This window comes from Colletotrichum graminicola, assembly GCF_000149035.1.
Source record: "Colletotrichum graminicola M1.001 genomic scaffold supercont1.4, whole genome shotgun sequence".
Taxonomy (NCBI): Eukaryota; Fungi; Ascomycota; class Sordariomycetes; order Glomerellales; family Glomerellaceae; genus Colletotrichum; species Colletotrichum graminicola.
Genome location: NW_007361008.1, coordinates 1003874 through 1019761, shown reverse-complemented (window position 1 = coordinate 1019761; position 15888 = coordinate 1003874). Strand labels below are relative to the sequence as shown.

General features: G+C 52.4%; 4 protein-coding genes across 4 annotated transcripts; 1 reads left to right on the top strand and 3 right to left on the bottom strand.

The window, feature by feature from the left end:
• Positions 1-1542: 1542 nt before the first annotated feature.
• On the bottom strand, positions 1543-3420 carry GLRG_01605 (cell division control protein; the record flags this gene model as incomplete). The annotated part of the gene is made up of 2 exons (XM_008092290.1): positions 1543-3320; positions 3372-3420. The coding sequence occupies 2 exons, from the start codon at positions 3418-3420 to the stop codon at positions 1543-1545; spliced, it is 1827 nt and encodes a 608-aa protein (XP_008090481.1).
• Positions 3421-4212: 792 nt separating this feature from the next.
• GLRG_01604 (MOSC N-terminal beta barrel domain-containing protein) lies at positions 4213-6741 on the top strand (the record flags this gene model as incomplete). Its single annotated transcript, XM_008092289.1, has 2 exons — positions 4213-4288; positions 4346-6741. 2 exons carry the CDS (start codon positions 4213-4215, stop codon positions 6739-6741), a joined length of 2472 nt encoding a protein of 823 aa, XP_008090480.1.
• A 3928-nt stretch (positions 6742-10669) lies between these two features.
• GLRG_01603 (uncharacterized protein) lies at positions 10670-10994 on the bottom strand (the record flags this gene model as incomplete). The annotated part of the gene is made up of 3 exons (XM_008092288.1): positions 10670-10703; positions 10755-10876; positions 10941-10994. The coding sequence occupies 3 exons, from the start codon at positions 10992-10994 to the stop codon at positions 10670-10672; spliced, it is 210 nt and encodes a 69-aa protein (XP_008090479.1).
• A 2407-nt stretch (positions 10995-13401) lies between these two features.
• On the bottom strand, positions 13402-14271 carry GLRG_01602 (uncharacterized protein; the record flags this gene model as incomplete). Its single annotated transcript, XM_008092287.1, has 3 exons — positions 13402-13607; positions 13662-13925; positions 13986-14271. 3 exons carry the CDS (start codon positions 14269-14271, stop codon positions 13402-13404), a joined length of 756 nt encoding a protein of 251 aa, XP_008090478.1.
• Positions 14272-15888: the final 1617 nt, after the last annotated feature.

Here is a 15888-nt window from a genome sequence, read left to right as displayed (position 1 = left end):
TTGAGAGAGAGGGGGGGGAGGGGGACAGCTTCCTTGCGCGCGCCTTGTCACTGAGGCTACTTGCCTGACTAAGGCTTGAGAGTCGAGACTCGGGAACCCAGGTAAACCTCTGCTGCAGCCCAACAAACAAGTCAAGACCGCGCGGCTCCTCTTCTGTCAGGTACACAACACATGCCAATCCCCTCCTGTCGTGCTTGCCGCCCGTGACGCCTGTTGGTCCGTTGGGCCCCTTGCCGTCTAAGCTTGCCCGGCGGTCCTTCTTGAGAATCTTTGAGAACCCGTCTCAGGATGCTGTGGGTTCTCCACATCGATTTTGCAGAGATGCGTGGATTGGTCTGTTCAATTGCATGGAAACCACCCATCCACCTCGCAGCTGCTAGGGGCTGAACGTCACTTACATGGGGATGCCGACAACCGATAGACACCATCGAAACCGCTTCTCTACCCGCAAAGGAACGGATCGCGGTGCAATCGCCCTTCCAGTCCATCCGGCGCAACTCACGGCCTGGACATGATGCGTTCCGAGCACCCTCCAGTTCGGTCCGTTGCTTAAGATTGGGAAACGGTGGCACAACATGAGACCTAGTACAGATCCCGTGTCTCCGTTCCCAAAGTCCAGAGGCATCACAGCTGAGTGGTCCTTGCCTCTACTTTGGCTTTGCCTATTGGATTCACTCTCGCAATCTGAAAATTCTTACGATACTTGTTCCTATGTACGAGACAACAGAAACGTGTGAAACTATTCGCACCTAGGTAACCTCGACTCATGAGACGGAACTAGTTCAAGCCACATAATTCTTAACCACACACCCTTGCTGCCGACGAATGAACACGCCAGCCAAAGCCAGAAATCGAGATGACGCTGTGCCACACATGAGTGATAACCCGTCTGTCTTATGCCGTTTATACCGTTGGTAGCGGTAGCTAATCTTACCCAGATCTCGAGTGCAGCATGGAGCTTTTCTTGGCTTGGGGAGAGAAACACCTTATCCTCCGATCAGGAACAGTGATGCTAGCGTAACGTACAGAGATACACTTACCCCCCCTCCCACCTCGCGGGAACACACTTGCTGGGAGCATGCAACCGACCGACCATCTGACCCCAGGTAGTAGTAGGCTCCAGCACCTCATCCCCGTTTCGCCTCGTCACCGTACTCACTTCACATCTGAGCGCGCGCTAGATCGGGTCATATTCAGCTGCCTCGACAAGCCTTGTTTTGTTTTAACCGTCTGGTATCATGCTATTAATGTCTCGTCCCAAATGTCTCTTACACTACCACCCCCCCCCCCCCCCCCGGTACCCTCCGTCAGGGCATCTCCCATGTCGGCCATTCTCCGTCGCTTGATTCTTAGCACCTCCAATAGGCCATCATTCAGCCTTCGCTCCAATATCCACATAACTCTTCGATATACAATGCTTGCCTAGCTGGCTGTGATGACCAGCTCGCCACAGATCCTCCTCAAATCCCACGTGCCATGCTTTTTCCTGAACTCCGATGCCATGCAAAATGCACCCCAAGAACTCCTGCTACATCCCATAATTCAATCCAATGCATCGCCGCTGAGGATGCTGGACAAGATACCTGCACCTAGGCCCTCGGCAATGTTCTCCATTTCCTTTTCACCGACACAACTGGCCACTCGCTTGTCTTCTCCTGTGGGCAGCGCCGACTTTCGTCCTCTCTTGCTTGGCGTTTGTATCGCCACAAGGCCACCTGTCTTCCCATCGACGGGACTGATTAGGCCCAATGTCTCCAAACTTCCGATGACCTCTCGAAACTCTGAGCTTGACAGCGGGTGCAAAACCGAGTCCCGCGTGCAAAGAACAGAATACGTATCGTACAGAGTTTTGACTGTAGGTGCCAGCGTCTGCGATTTGGTGGGTGTGGTCAAACCACTGGCCATCTTTGCCGCTCGGTTGCGCTTCTCGAGGGCAACCAACGAGCAGAGTGCCGCCTTTTGCTGGAGGTTGAGGGCTTTCAGTCGCTGGTTGGTTCCGTTGCTGAACGCTGCTTGAGTGACGTGATTCAGGTGTTTGAGGAGCACTCGCGGGGCGCTCTCGACTGTTAAAGCCTTGAGAGACGTCGCTGCGACGTGAGAGACGCTCCTAGAGGACCAGCTGGAGCCAGCCATGTTGACATTCTCGCCAAGAGGTTTGCGGGACGGTGTCATCTGCAGAACCTTCTCCCTTGCCTCATTTTCGTGTTGGCGCCTGGTCTCTGACTCAACAACGTCCAGCGCGCGTCGGCAGATCTCGAAGGCTTTTCGCAAGTCTCCTGTCTGACTCGACACCTTCCGGGAGCAGAGTTCAATGGCTGCGGGATGGAAAAAGGGGAGTGATTTCTCCTTGCTGTCGGTCGGCAACAACGTCATCAAGCGCGTGGTGATGATGCTTTTGATCTGAGCAGCCGAGTACGGGTGAAATGGAAGAAGCTCTGGCCTGAGGTTCTTGGATTTAAGTCGTGGCAGAAAACGGTCTGTGAGATCGAGTGCGTTGGCAATGCCAACTAAGACAAGTCGCGATGGCTGCTGCAAAGACCACTCGAACAGCCGGTACAAGCTCTCCAATCCCATGGTTAAGATGTGGTCGATCTCATCAAGGACAAGCAGGTAGACAGGTGAGCCCTTCTTCGTCGTCGCAAAAGCCTTCTGCAGCTCTTTCATGGCCAGAGTTTCCGAGAGGTCGCTGTCGTACCCCATGAGCTCCAGTAAGGTGTTGTAAAGGTCCTTGGAGGACTTGACGCTCATACAGTTGACGTATGCTTGTCGTACATTTGTAGACTGTGCCAACTCTCCGGTAATCTCCTTGATCATCGCACTCTTTCCCGTTCCAGGGGGGCCGCTGACATAGAGGCATCCGCTCGGGGTCGAAGAATAGCACCGCTGGACGAATTGGGCTACTTGCTCTCGTTCCCTTTCGCGTCCCACAAGTTGGCCTGGGTCGGCACTCCGGGCAAAGAGTTGTCGAGCAGAGTGGTAAATGGTTTGAAGAGAGCCAGGCGTAAGAGGAGACTGAGGTGTCAACCTCTGGAAGAGCCTTCCAGCAGACTTGACCACCTGTCGGGGCGTGGAGGGAGAGTTGGCGAAGGCGTCTCGGTGTCGTGGGGTTTGGGGCGTGATTGGGATCGTCTTTGAGAAAGTCTGGGAGCGAGAACGCTTGATGCTCTTCGCGGCCGGTTCGACGTAGGCCTCGTCGTCACTCTGGCAGTCGAGCTCAGGAGTGGCTGCCCCCTCGGGATCTGCGTTCTCATCATTGTGCAGTGCAGCTCGAGTTTGTCGTCTGGTACGCTTAGCGGGGAGCTGGGTCTCGCCTGGACAAGCTGTGAGAACAAGTACTTCGGAAGCAGCAGGGTAGACGTGATAGAACTTACCCTGATCCTGGACAGACCTCGTCCGTTTGCCAAGTGAAGCACGAGACATTACTACTGATGATGAGGTATAGGAAGTAGACAGCCTTGGTTTGACAATGATGGGGAAGCGACTGGGAAGACTGCTGTCGATATAGAAGGAGACGTGCAGCGGATGAGGTAGGAAGATTCTGGTGTGGGAGCTTGCGATTCCATGTGGAACTGCAGACTCTTAATTAAAGTGGTAGGCGCGCGCCAGTACGATGGCCGGGGAACGACGCGATACCAGGGTCGCGCAGCGCGCTTTCTCGCGATTTCAATTAAACACGGTTCCACGCTCTAACGTGGATGATGGTCCGTGCTCTCGCGGGACTCCGACCGTACACTTTGTCAGACAGTCAGGTAATGCAGCTTACCTAAGGTGGTAAGAGCGCACAACTCAGCTCACAGTGTTGCCCCCTGTCATCCTTAGCCACACTGTGTCAACGAACAGGGTGGCAATCAATTAGACACCAGCGGAGGTGCCCGGTGATTTCAGCATGAAAGCCGGACCAAGCCGCCTCTCTTGATGTTGCAACACCTCTTGTTTTCCTGGCCTCGCCTGAACGTTCTGACCTCCCTCGCAATGTAATTCACCGGCTCACTGCCTCAGTCTCTCTGTCCACCGTATGGGTATGGGCTTGGTCAGGCTTGTCGTCTCACCTAATCCGAAGCATTTGTTAGATACTGAAGTCGCGGGGCAACTAGCGCCTTCGTCCCTATCCAGCCTTGCGACTCTCTTGGCTCGATTTTAGCCAACATTCCTAGTCGCCTTGCCGTTGTTGTTTCTAAGCTGGATCCTTCCATAGCATAATTTCTTGCCAACATGGTTGATACGGCGAAGCGATGTTACAACTCCCGGGTGGAGGAGTTCAGGGAAAGAGAGTATCCCATGCTCAAAGGTGATCTCGTCTCCCCGCAATTCCACCAGGTTTTGACGTGCTAACCAATGAAACTAGATTCAGTCTATCTTGACCATTCTGGATCAACGTTGTGTTCAAAGTCTCTCATCGAAAGGTTCTCTGCGGAAATGATGTCGAATCTCTTGGGCAATCCGCACTCAGCTTCGCCGTCCTCTCAGTTCACGGCATCCCGGATAGAGGACATCCGCCTGAAACTTCTCAACTTCTTCAACGCTGATCCCGACAGTTTCGACTTGGTCTTTGTATCGAATGCCACAGCCGGTATCAAACTTGTGTCGGAGGCTTTTCGTGCTCTGCCCGGGGGGTTCTCATTTGCGTATCACCAAGCCTGCCACACGAGCATCATAGGAGTTCGTGAAGAGGCACGTGGTAACGCGTGTGTTACAAACGACAACGTGCAGAGCTGGATTTCCGGAGAACTCCCCTCCAGCTTGGGTGACCCAGGCCCGCATACGCTGTTTGCATACACAGCCCAGTCTCACATGGATGGCCGACGCTATTCCTTGACGTGGCCATCTCTATTACGGCAATCGCCCACTGGTTCACAGACGCGGGTGTTCACGCTGCTGGACGCGGCTTCATTTGTCGCTACAACGCCTCTGGACCTCAGTAATTCGGAAACGGCTCCCGATTTCACGGTTCTCAGCTTCTACAAAATATTCGGCTTTCCAGATCTAGGTGCTTTGATCGTGAGGAAACAGGCCGAGCCGATATTCAATCACAGACGCTATTTCGGCGGTGGCACTGTGGACATGGTAATTTGTGGACAGGAGAAGTGGCATTCACCTAAATCGACATTCCTGCATGAGCGTTTGGAGGATGGCACTTTACCATTCCACAACATTCTCGCACTCGATGCAGCGTTAGATGTTCATGCGGAACTGTTTGGAAGTATAGCTTGCGTGGCATCGCATACCAGTTTTCTAACAGCTCGCCTGTATGATGGACTGGCCGACCTCAAGCATGGCAACGGGAAGTCGGTCTGCACCATCTACTCTCAGCCAAGTAATGAAATCTCCGATTCCGAAGAAAGCGGGCCTATCTTATCATTCAACGTGCGCGATTCTACCGGCGCTTGGGTCAGCTTACACGAGTTTGAGAAACTCGCAACGTTGAAGAACTTGCACATTCGGACTGGCGGGTTATGCAGCCCAGGAGGTATTGCCTCGGCACTTGGCTTGAGCCCTTGGGAGATGAGAAACAATTTCTCATCTGGTTTCCGCTGCGGGACGGACCAAGACATTGTTGCCGGGAAGCCTACTGGCGTAATCAGAGCAAGTCTAGGCGCAATGAGTACACTTTCAGATGTTGTCTTTCTGATCAACTTCGTGAAGGAGTTCTATCGAGAAGAAGTCATAACGACTAGCGTTCATCACGCCGCAATATCTGCTTCGTCTGCGGAACTTCAAGTCCAGAGCATCAGTGTGTATCCCATCAAAAGCTGCGGCGGCTACTATGTACCTTCTGGGACGGCTTGGGAAGTCAAGCCTGAAGGGTTGGCCTGGGACAGGGAATGGTGCCTGGTGCACCAGGGATCGGGGCAAGCGCTCAGCCAGAAACGGTACCCGAAAATGGCTCTGATCACACCTGTCCTCGATTTTCAGAGCGGCCTTTTGCGCGTCACCTACCGCGGTGACAAAGCATCGCATCTACCCGACGAGATTTCAGTACCTCTTTCCGCGGATCCGCGTCAATTCGAGACACTAAGCTCGCCTTCAACGAGGTCTTCTCGCGTATGTGGGGACGCCGTAACGACATATGTTTACGGCTCTCCTTTGGTCAACGATTTCTTCAGCGCAATTCTGGGCGTGCCTTGTGTATTAGCCAGATTCCCAGCAGGCGGGCAAGGGCTCGGCATGCGTCACTCGAAAGCCAAGGTGCAAAAGCATCAGCAAGTCAAGGTGGCAGCGCCGAATACATGTCCAGGGGCCTTTCCGGAATTGCCATCTCCTCCAGACTCGGATTCAGAGCAACCAGCAGGGAAAATACTGCTTTCCAACGAAAGCCCAATCCTGATGATCAACTCGGCAAGTCTGCATGCCCTTAACCGCGAAGTGGAGGCGAACGGTGGTAGGCCTGTCCCACCAGAGTCGTTTCGTGCCAACTTGGTGATCGGATCGGCTCGAAATTCCGAACAACCAGCATGGGCAGAGGACAGTTGGGAGAGTCTTACCATAGGCGAAGAGGACTTCAAAATGATGGGAGCCTGTCGCAGATGTCAAATGGTTTGCGTCGACCAAGAGACTAGTGAAAGGCACCAGGAGCCATTTGTGACGCTGGCTAAGGTACGGAGGTTTGACGGCAAGGTTTACTTCGGTACGCATATGGGACACGAGCCAAAGGCCAAAGCCGTGACGGAGAGGGAGCAATTTCCAACTATACGGGTTGGTGATGCAATCAGTGTCAATGCTAGGGCTTTGTCATCAGATTGATATAGAGATGGATATTAGAACGGTATAGAAGGAATCCATATTTCATAACAGCAGGATCCAGGAAAATGTTGTTCTCGTAGATGGCTGACAACAATGACTGCAATCATGGCGATGTCGAAGTCCTCTGTGTCAGGGTAGCCGATACGAAAAGTGGCACTGTTCGGTCGGGCTAGGAAGGCTCTTTCCAACCCTGTTTTCTGTTAGTGGTAATTCTTTTTGGAGGCCAGAATGGTTGCCAATGGTCCTGACGATACAGAAAAGGAAAAATGGACAGCGTGGATGTGTGTTTCACAGTTCTGGAATAAGGAAGCCTCGGCTTTGGGAAGTCGATATCTTGCGGCATCTGCGGTACGTACTGGGTACAGTATGTTCGCAGCCGCCAAGCCGGCCTGGCACTGTCGATGTCACTGTCACTCTGCCCAAGCACCTTCTCGGCACGTGTCGTATCCTGCAGCCTGCAACTTGCAACTTCCAAAGCTCTCCTGCTCACGTAACTGCTTCTGCCGTTTCTGTCCCTTCCGACATTGTAATCGCCAACATCAACCTAGCCTTGTCTGCCATCTTCGCTAAGCCTATCGCCTGCCCTTCTCGCCTTCCACCGGGTCCACCGAAAAATGTGGAAAGCACTGTGAACTAACCTTACTAGCAAGAGCTGGGCTCTATTCGACCTTTAAAGACCGACGCGTCCCCCACCCATTTTCTCTCTCCTTTCAACTACATATCACCTCCATCCCCTCTGTTCATCGACTCTCGAACAACGCTGCACCCTTCGCACTATGCCTCCGTGAATATTCTCTGGCGGTCATTCCGTCAGCCTTCTTTCATTCTCCTTCTCGAGCCCAGCACGCGTTTACTCTCTACTTGCCCACTTCTTCGAAGCGTCACCTGCAGAGTGACTCCTTGCGCAATATGCAAGACCATATAATCTCCCTGCCCTAGCAGGACACTTGGAGACACGGTTTCGACCTAGTTTGACATTTGGCTTCGGCGGCACTATAATCTCGACGGCAACCTCAACAGTATGTATTGCATCTTTCTGACAATATCTACATCAGCACTCGACTGACGTTGATGACAGCCGTAGCCCCGCACTTTACCTCGGCCACCTTAACGTAATTTTTCTCTGATACGATTTCCACTTTGCCAGTCGACACGAGTGGCCAGACATGCCGAGCATTACGCATACCGTGGCACTTACACACAACACCTACCTGCTCTGAATGACCACAATACAAATAGACCGCTGGTCCACCTGCTTGGTTATCTTGCCAGCTCGTTCTGGGTAGGACGTTAAAATGCCCACAGGTTGCATCAAGGCAACGAACGTGCGACTTTCGAGGCATTTGGAGCCTATAGGGTCTGCATTACGGTTATGATTCTCGTCAAGGCGTTGCATTTGGTATGTTTTCCATTTCCATAACCGACGGCATACGGCTGACGAATCACAGTAGCGACCTATGGACTTGGAACCTTGCCAAGGCTGGGCAACCAAGACATACGAGTCTCGACTGCATCCTCATTACCTTGACAATTAGACCTCTGCATTCACCACATAATCCCTGATGAACTGCGACGATAATGACATGGCCGCCTGGGACTTCGTTGTTGGGTCTTTTATTTCTGCCAACTGGCGCGAATAGTAGGTCATTCGTCCTGTAACCTTACTTTTGGCATACGCCGTTGACCGATGCATCAGGATACGGAAACCGGGAAGGATGGCGAACTGGTCGTGATTTGTCCTGGGCAGGACGTTAAAAGGCCTCGGTTCTCGCATGTTGAGGACCGAACGGGTGGGGTTGCAGCTCGGGACGGGTACGAATCCCGAGCCATTGGGCATGAACGACGATGTTTCGTCCCCAGTAACCCCAACACGCCATTTGGCGTTGAGTAGTCCAGTTACGCTTGGATCATGAGCGTTGGACGGAAGGGCGGCTTCGGCGCCCTACATTGGCCATTCTGGCTCCGGATATCCGATACCTCACGATGTACATCTTCGTGGTTTGCTGTTCGGACCGGCTCCATGTGCATTCTGATGCCGTGGAGAAAACGAATTCTCGAGAACAACTGACGTTTCTCGATCGAACTTCCAGACGACGACTTCACGGTAATCATCTCACTGCATTTCATGAGATCGACTCGTTTCTCATACTGGATTTAACTCTCAGCGGACGATCTATCCACTGTTTGAGTGACATTCTCGTGGATGGCCTATGGCTTCCCGAGCATTACTGTGTTCAAGTGCATGTTTCGACATGCCCGAGTGTTCATCTTGCTCTTCCAACCACCTTGGTTGGACAGCTGCGCGCTGTTGAGCAGATCCCGTCGTTCCAACGAGTGGCTGACTGTCGAAAATGATCGAGTAACACAACCGCTGTCGGCATCACGACAGATGGGGGTAGTAGCTGTTGCGTCAGAGGCGCGCAGATGTGCTACCCAGTGCCAACCAGGCGGGGTCCTTTCTGAAGGAGATAAGCGCGATAGTAAGAGCGGCATGCCAGAGATCGTTTCATCATAACTATCAACGATTTCTTCGCGGCAGAAGCTACTTTGCTCCGGAGCCAGCGTCTCGGACTCGGCCGAGGAGGACCTACCCCACGATCTACGCCACCACCTTGTGGGTGCCGATACGTGGGGGCAACGCTTGCGAATGGGAACCCGGAGGGTTCAAGGGCTTGGGCTGGTCGCGTCTCCCAGATACAGTCACATCGGTGTCTGTTGAAAAAAGCTCACTGCTCGATCACAGTTTCGGGGTTGATAACGGCGGTCACTGTGTCAAATGGGGGGTAACAGGTGGGGTGTTTGGTTCCAGAGAGGGATGACTCTTGAGTCTCTTCTACTTCCAGCGTCCTGGATCATCAAAACACAAGCCTGGCAGTGGCTCCCATCATTCCTCGTTCGGGGAATGCGAAACAGATCAAATGTGATAGTGGGGAACAGCAGGTGGGGGGTTACTGTGAAGAGAGGGATGGCTTTTGATTCCCTTCAGATAAATTTGCCTTGACAGTCGTAATCCAAGCCTGACATTTGTTCCCAACATTGATGTCTATTGAGTGTCATTGTTACAACGTGACCCCTCGTTCCCGTCTCAGTATCGGCATAGCCTGTGCTATGTTCGCTCCCCTTCGCTTACTGATCAGTAGTTGTTCTCTGAGGCGATGCGAAGGAAGCAAATTAAACCTCAGTGTCCACAATGCTTCCCTTGCAGCCCTTGGGTGATGTTAGAACAGCACATTTGCGCCCAAGGATTATTTGGCCAGATGGACGCCGATATTTTCCCAGGTTGACTGGTCTTGATCGTTGCCCACGCACGCACCTAGAGCTGGATATGACGTGACGTATGATGCCCATGCAATACTGCTTCGACAAGCAAACCGAACCAGCTGATGTTAGGATGGTAAAAATCGCTTCAAACTTGCAACAGCAAGACAAAGCGGCTTCCATCTTACAGATTTGACAACATACTCCTTCCTATATTCCAGCTAGAGAACACTACCATGTCGCAGGTCTTCTTGAGACGACGACGGTGCACACCGAAGTCGACATGACGCAATGGATGTGGTGCTCATTGAAAGTGACATGGGGGAAGCAAGAACGAACGGTGTATATGGATCGGCAGGTTTTGATCAAGCTTTGTTTTCGTCGGTTAAATTGTCATCAGCGAAATAAGACCATGGAAATCATTGTCATATTACCTCACAAGACGTAGAATGGCATGGGTATTACTTTAAAATTGAACCAAGTATCGTATCGTGGGGTGAAAAGAAAGAAACATCATGTTGGCAAAATGCTATGCTACAGTACAATCTCTAGGCCAAAGCTACAACATTCACCTCGCCCTCCAGTCTCATAGGCATGTCCCATCGGCATGGTCCATGAGACCGGTTAACCCCACAAATCCTACATATTGATATCTATGGTTATAATTGATTTATTTCGGGGGGCTGATTGGGCCACGGGTCCAGCTAAGTCTTGTCAGCGACATCCGTGTGGAAGTCTGGGGGTATCAAACGTACTTATGCCACATCTGGCCCAAGAAACCAGGTGGGGGCTTTGAGTCAGTCATGGACTGTCTGCGGGCGGCAGTGCCTTCGTGACGTTTCTGGTCCATTAGGCCTTGGAAGAGGGTGCCAGAACTCTAGAGTATGCGTCGCAGTTAGCCAGTCTTCCAGCGAAGGGTGGTGAGCTCTGGGTAATCTTACGCGTCTGCGGCTGGTAGGAGAAATGGGAGCGTTAGAGGTCTTTCCGGAGTCCATTGTGGTGATTTTGCAGTACGACGGGCACTGGATTTGACTATGTGTTGCTGATGACAGTTCGTGCTTGGTCAATGGCGTATGTGTCGTTAGCTTCTTAGTTGGGAGAGCTCTGTAATAATGATGGATACAGTGGGAGGAAGGCGAGGGTATATATGCAATTCAGCTCTGCCAGCCAAGTTCGAACTTCCAGGCCAGAGGCGTACCCCCAAGAATGACTTCACCAATCAAACTGCCGCCCACCCCTCTGACACAAGGGATGCGGGAAAGCTTGTCGATGCATCGGCCAGAACGATGACGGCGTTTACTCGTCCGCCTACATCGCCAGCGGCGTAGTAGCGCGAGCTTAACAGGCCAGTACGTACATCGAATGATTGGGGGCTTGATGGCTTGATGATTAGTCAAGTCGCTTTGGGTTGCTCAGATGTCAAAGTGCACGATGTAGCACGGCGAACGCCGCGCCCCCTCGTCCTCTATTCCTTATCCGTTATGGCCTGTTTCTCTCTCTGCTGCTCAGGTACAGCTGGAAGAGCCAGTATACATGGGGCCGCGAACTGCACCTTGCTTGTGTTACCCCGCGCGAGTGTGGTCTGATCCTACTGTCTGACCGAGATGGCCGGCGGGAACGGCAGCTTAGCCAGTCAGATGCCGTCGATCCTGGGCGAGTGGCATGGTTCTTTGGTCTATCATTATTGAAGGGGGGGGTACGACGTGAATGCTGCTAAGTGCTTGAAACACTGGAGCGCGAAAGTCTGCCACGAATCATGAGCCCAACACATGAGGGACTGCCTTAATCGACACAGGATCTCCCGATGCACCCCTTTTGACGTTGCGAATGAACTGGTCTGACGAAACAAATGTGGTGGTAAAATAAGCAAATACATAGATGGGACGGCCGAAGGAAGAGATGGAAAGGGTCATGGGAAAAGATGTCGTGTGTTGGGCGACGCAAGCGCGTATGTACCGACCATCCGTCATGAACTCACATTCCTCCCCGCAGGGGAAAGATCGTCGGGTGGGAGGGATAAAGTGTGGGGAAGCGCCGCCGAGCGGGAGCTCTGCCGGCCGCGCCGCAGTGTCCGTCATCAGCACACCCAGTCACCACCAGCCAACCGGCCCAGCGTCTAAACCCGATGCAGGCTGCATCAGGGTCCCCTGTCCCAGCAGGACCCCCCTCCTTTTGAGGAACGAAGGGGACTGCAGCAGCACTTGGATCAAACAAGCTCTTGCATCTGCATGGTAAACTAGTATCGGCAGGAAACCTCTTTCATGCTCTCTGTGAGGAGGCCGTTCAAACAGGAGTCAGGAGATCCAAGACATATTCTCGAGATCGCCCCGTCCAAACCGATGATGCTCGGTGGACCTCCAAATCTGCTCTTGAAAAACTCCATCATAACTCCGAAATATGACAGATACATCATACATGCGCCTTCTTATGGTAGGAGCCGGAACGCTAGCGAGCTGCTGTATCTAGGTAGTGTACATACACTACCTGGGCTAGCAGCAAGCCCGGACCAGGGGCCAGTCGTCCCTTTGGTTGAGTGGCTGGCGTCGCGATTTCGCTCGTTAGTGGTAGCCATATATGCGGTAGCCAAAGCTGAGAAAGGCTGCGGGCATCGACTTGCGTGATCGATCGTGGGGGAAGCCCGATAACGATGTCGCTACCTATATGAGAGGCGGGCGCTGGGATCGGACCCACAGTGATGGCTTGGCCCTAATATGCATTTATCGCACATAGCCCCGAATGCACTAGCTTCATGCCTTTCCCGAGGCGTATTCATCCAATGCAACGACCAGTGACGTTCATCTGATTCAGTGCCGACGGCATCACAACAATGAAACAACAGAGGCAGGGTCTGGAATAGGTATAAGGAAACGTTGAAGTATTAAGACATTGTCGCCCCAATCAGGAACAATGGAACTCCATCTTATGGTCCACTTTTTCAAAAACACTTTCATTGTTGCTATCTCATGGTTCCATGACCGCAATAATTGTAAAGATCGACATATTTTATTGTGAGTCCTGGGGGACGTATAGAAGAGAAGCTAATAAGCTGTTAAAGAGACAATTAAAGATAATTCCAGATATAGGCAAGGCATTGTGCGAGCCAGTAGGACTCGCAACTGCCCGCAACAAAGTAAAAGATCCCCATTAGTATTATGGTTCCACCGTTTGAACCCACAGTTTCAGTTGTTCTCAAAAAGTCTTCGAAAAGTTTATCGTTTATACCATACAGCCGCGTGCTGTATGGGGGGGGGGGTTATATTTTAAAGAGCGAGGCGACAAGACAGGTTCTGAAGTCGATCCGGCCTGCCGTCGGGATGCTGGAACTCGTTATGGGTTGTGCAGTACCGTAGCTGCAGAGTAGCCTGCCCGAAAGAGTCGCAGCCGTTACTATTATCGACTTATTTAAACAACGGGAAGGCTGCCCAGGAGATCGTTCCTGCCATTGTTGCCCAAGAGACTGCTCAAGAAATTGCCGACACCGCCCAAAAGGCCACCGCCGCCGAGGAGGCCGCCGAGGAGTTGGCCGACAGTGTCGAGAATGCCGGAGACAGCATCAGTCAGAGGCCCCAGGTTCAATGGAACACTAGCGCCAGAGACGCCGTTGGGGGCTGGTTGGTAAGATTAGTGATCGGTCGAAACTGATGGCCACAACAGAAACTTACAGGTGATTGTGGAGACTGGCCCGAGGCCAGCGAGGACGTCTTTGATCGTGTCGAAGATGCCCGTAGCCGACCTGAGCTGACCTGCGCCGAGACTCGGGGAAAGGTTACGGCCGATGCCGATGGCGACCTGGACTTGAGTCACGATCTCGTCGATAAAATTACGGAGCTCGTCGTTGGTGATGGCACCATTGGCGACGGTAGCAACAGGATTGTTGGGGAGAGTAGGGGTATCAGGCACGCTGAGTCCACCACCGAGACCCGTATCTTAAGCGGCTTGTTAGATTGGCTGACTCCAGTGCAGTATACCAAGTCAGGGTAGCTTACTAATATTGCGGGCATTGAGGAGTATGCTCCTCAGAATCACGGTCAGGAGCGTGACGACGTCTGTAGTAGGGACAACGCTGGGGACAACGCTGGTGAGAACGCTGGGGAGGGCGGTCGAGGCGGGGATGCTCAGGGTGGCAGAGACACGAATGGGGTTGATAAGGGCTCCCAACAAACGAGGCTCGACATCACGCTTCTCGACCCCCGGGGCCTCCACGTTGGCAATGGCAACCGGGCTGGCGATGGCAGCGCCGAAGAGGGCGGTGACGATGAGAGTGGACTTCATCTTGATGATTTGAGATTCCAAGAATGAAAGGGAAATAAATGCCTTTGAAAAAGAGAATCCGGAGACTTGAGAACTAAGAATAGAGGCGACTAGTTATCCTGTGGTGAAGGTGTGGTGTACTGATGAGAAGATAGATATTCAAACGATGAGGGCAGGAGACAAGGTATTTTATAATCGATCTGGTTGCCAATGACCTGGTATTTTCTCGCTCGGCTGCCTTCTCATCTCTTTCATTGTTGTTGTCGTCGAGTCCGGATTCAGTCCTCGTCACTCACGTTGCCTGCCTTCCTCGGCGCCAAGGCAACAATGAATTCCCCAACGTGGGGTTCACATTAATCCCCTGCTGACCGTGTCCAGCTTGTGAAGCTATAGATGAGTTTCCTGCAACAATCCGTAATAGCTCGCTTTGACAAGCGGCATCGAGAGTCAACCGCTGGGCCCACATGTGAGCACCAAAAGTTAAGCATCTTGACCAAGGTGGTCTAGGGAGGGCGAAAGTCTCAGCCTGAGCGCCTTCCACAGCTCTCGATACCCGACTCGGCCGGTCGACGACCCGTTGTTCTTCCAGAGCGTTGCCTCTTCTGGCTGTAATTTCTCCGTGGATAACTCAAAACTGAGACATTTGTCGTCTTCCGGCAGGGGATCGTGGCATCTTCCCCCCCTTGCTTTCTCATTTGCGCCTCTCATCTGCGAACGGCCGTTGGAATGCTCCCCAAGGATTACAGTTTACTTTCAGCTACCTACTGCGTACTCTCCATGCAGAAGGTCGCAGATCTTCATGACCACTCACATCTACTGCCGGGACAGCACAGCCGAACTTCGGCTGCTGACGTTTTCGGGGATGACATATTGCGGTCAGAGCTAGTGCACTCTGAGCTAGCCGTTACCCCTACTGCCAATCATTGGTTCGAAGTGAATACCACACGTCTTTTGGGTGATGTTATGCCGCAGTAATACCTAGCAATGTCCGGCAGCGTCGATAAGGCTGTTCAGAGATCGTCAGGAGATGATCAATGGCCCCTATATTTTCCGGAAGTTATTCTGACGTAGAGGCTTCAAGCCTCTTACCTACCGCTTTGCTTGTGTCTGACTCTCTTTCTTCCCTTTTACTGCTGCATTCTCTGTTTTCATCTTTCGTCAAGGGCCGCTTCAAAGGCAGTTATGATGAAGCGGTATGCCCGTCAATAAATGAGATGGAGAGGGAAACAAATAAGGTCAATTCTGGGTTGTCTCAGCCCCTTAAGCATATCTTCCCCCTTCTCTGATCCCATCAGCGCGGCAATGCTGGTGGATATGTATCCATTCTGTCTGAGCATCCGAGAAGTAAGAGTCTACGGATATATGCTGGAGAAAAATGAGACTATCAACGATATTGCTTGAGAATAGAGGTACCCAGAGACCAGCGTGCCACGTTTCGGGGGGCTGCCCTATGACGTTACTGAGAACGAAACCTTGGAAAAGGCCGGGAGATCAATCAGGGGCCGGCGTCGGTACATCCCATTCTTTGACCGGGTCAAACTCTTCCTTGTTGAGAAGACACTTTGTGCTTGCGCGATATGCCTCCATCAGGATGAGAGACATTAAGGACATCATGGCCGGAATGGGATCGCCCTTGGT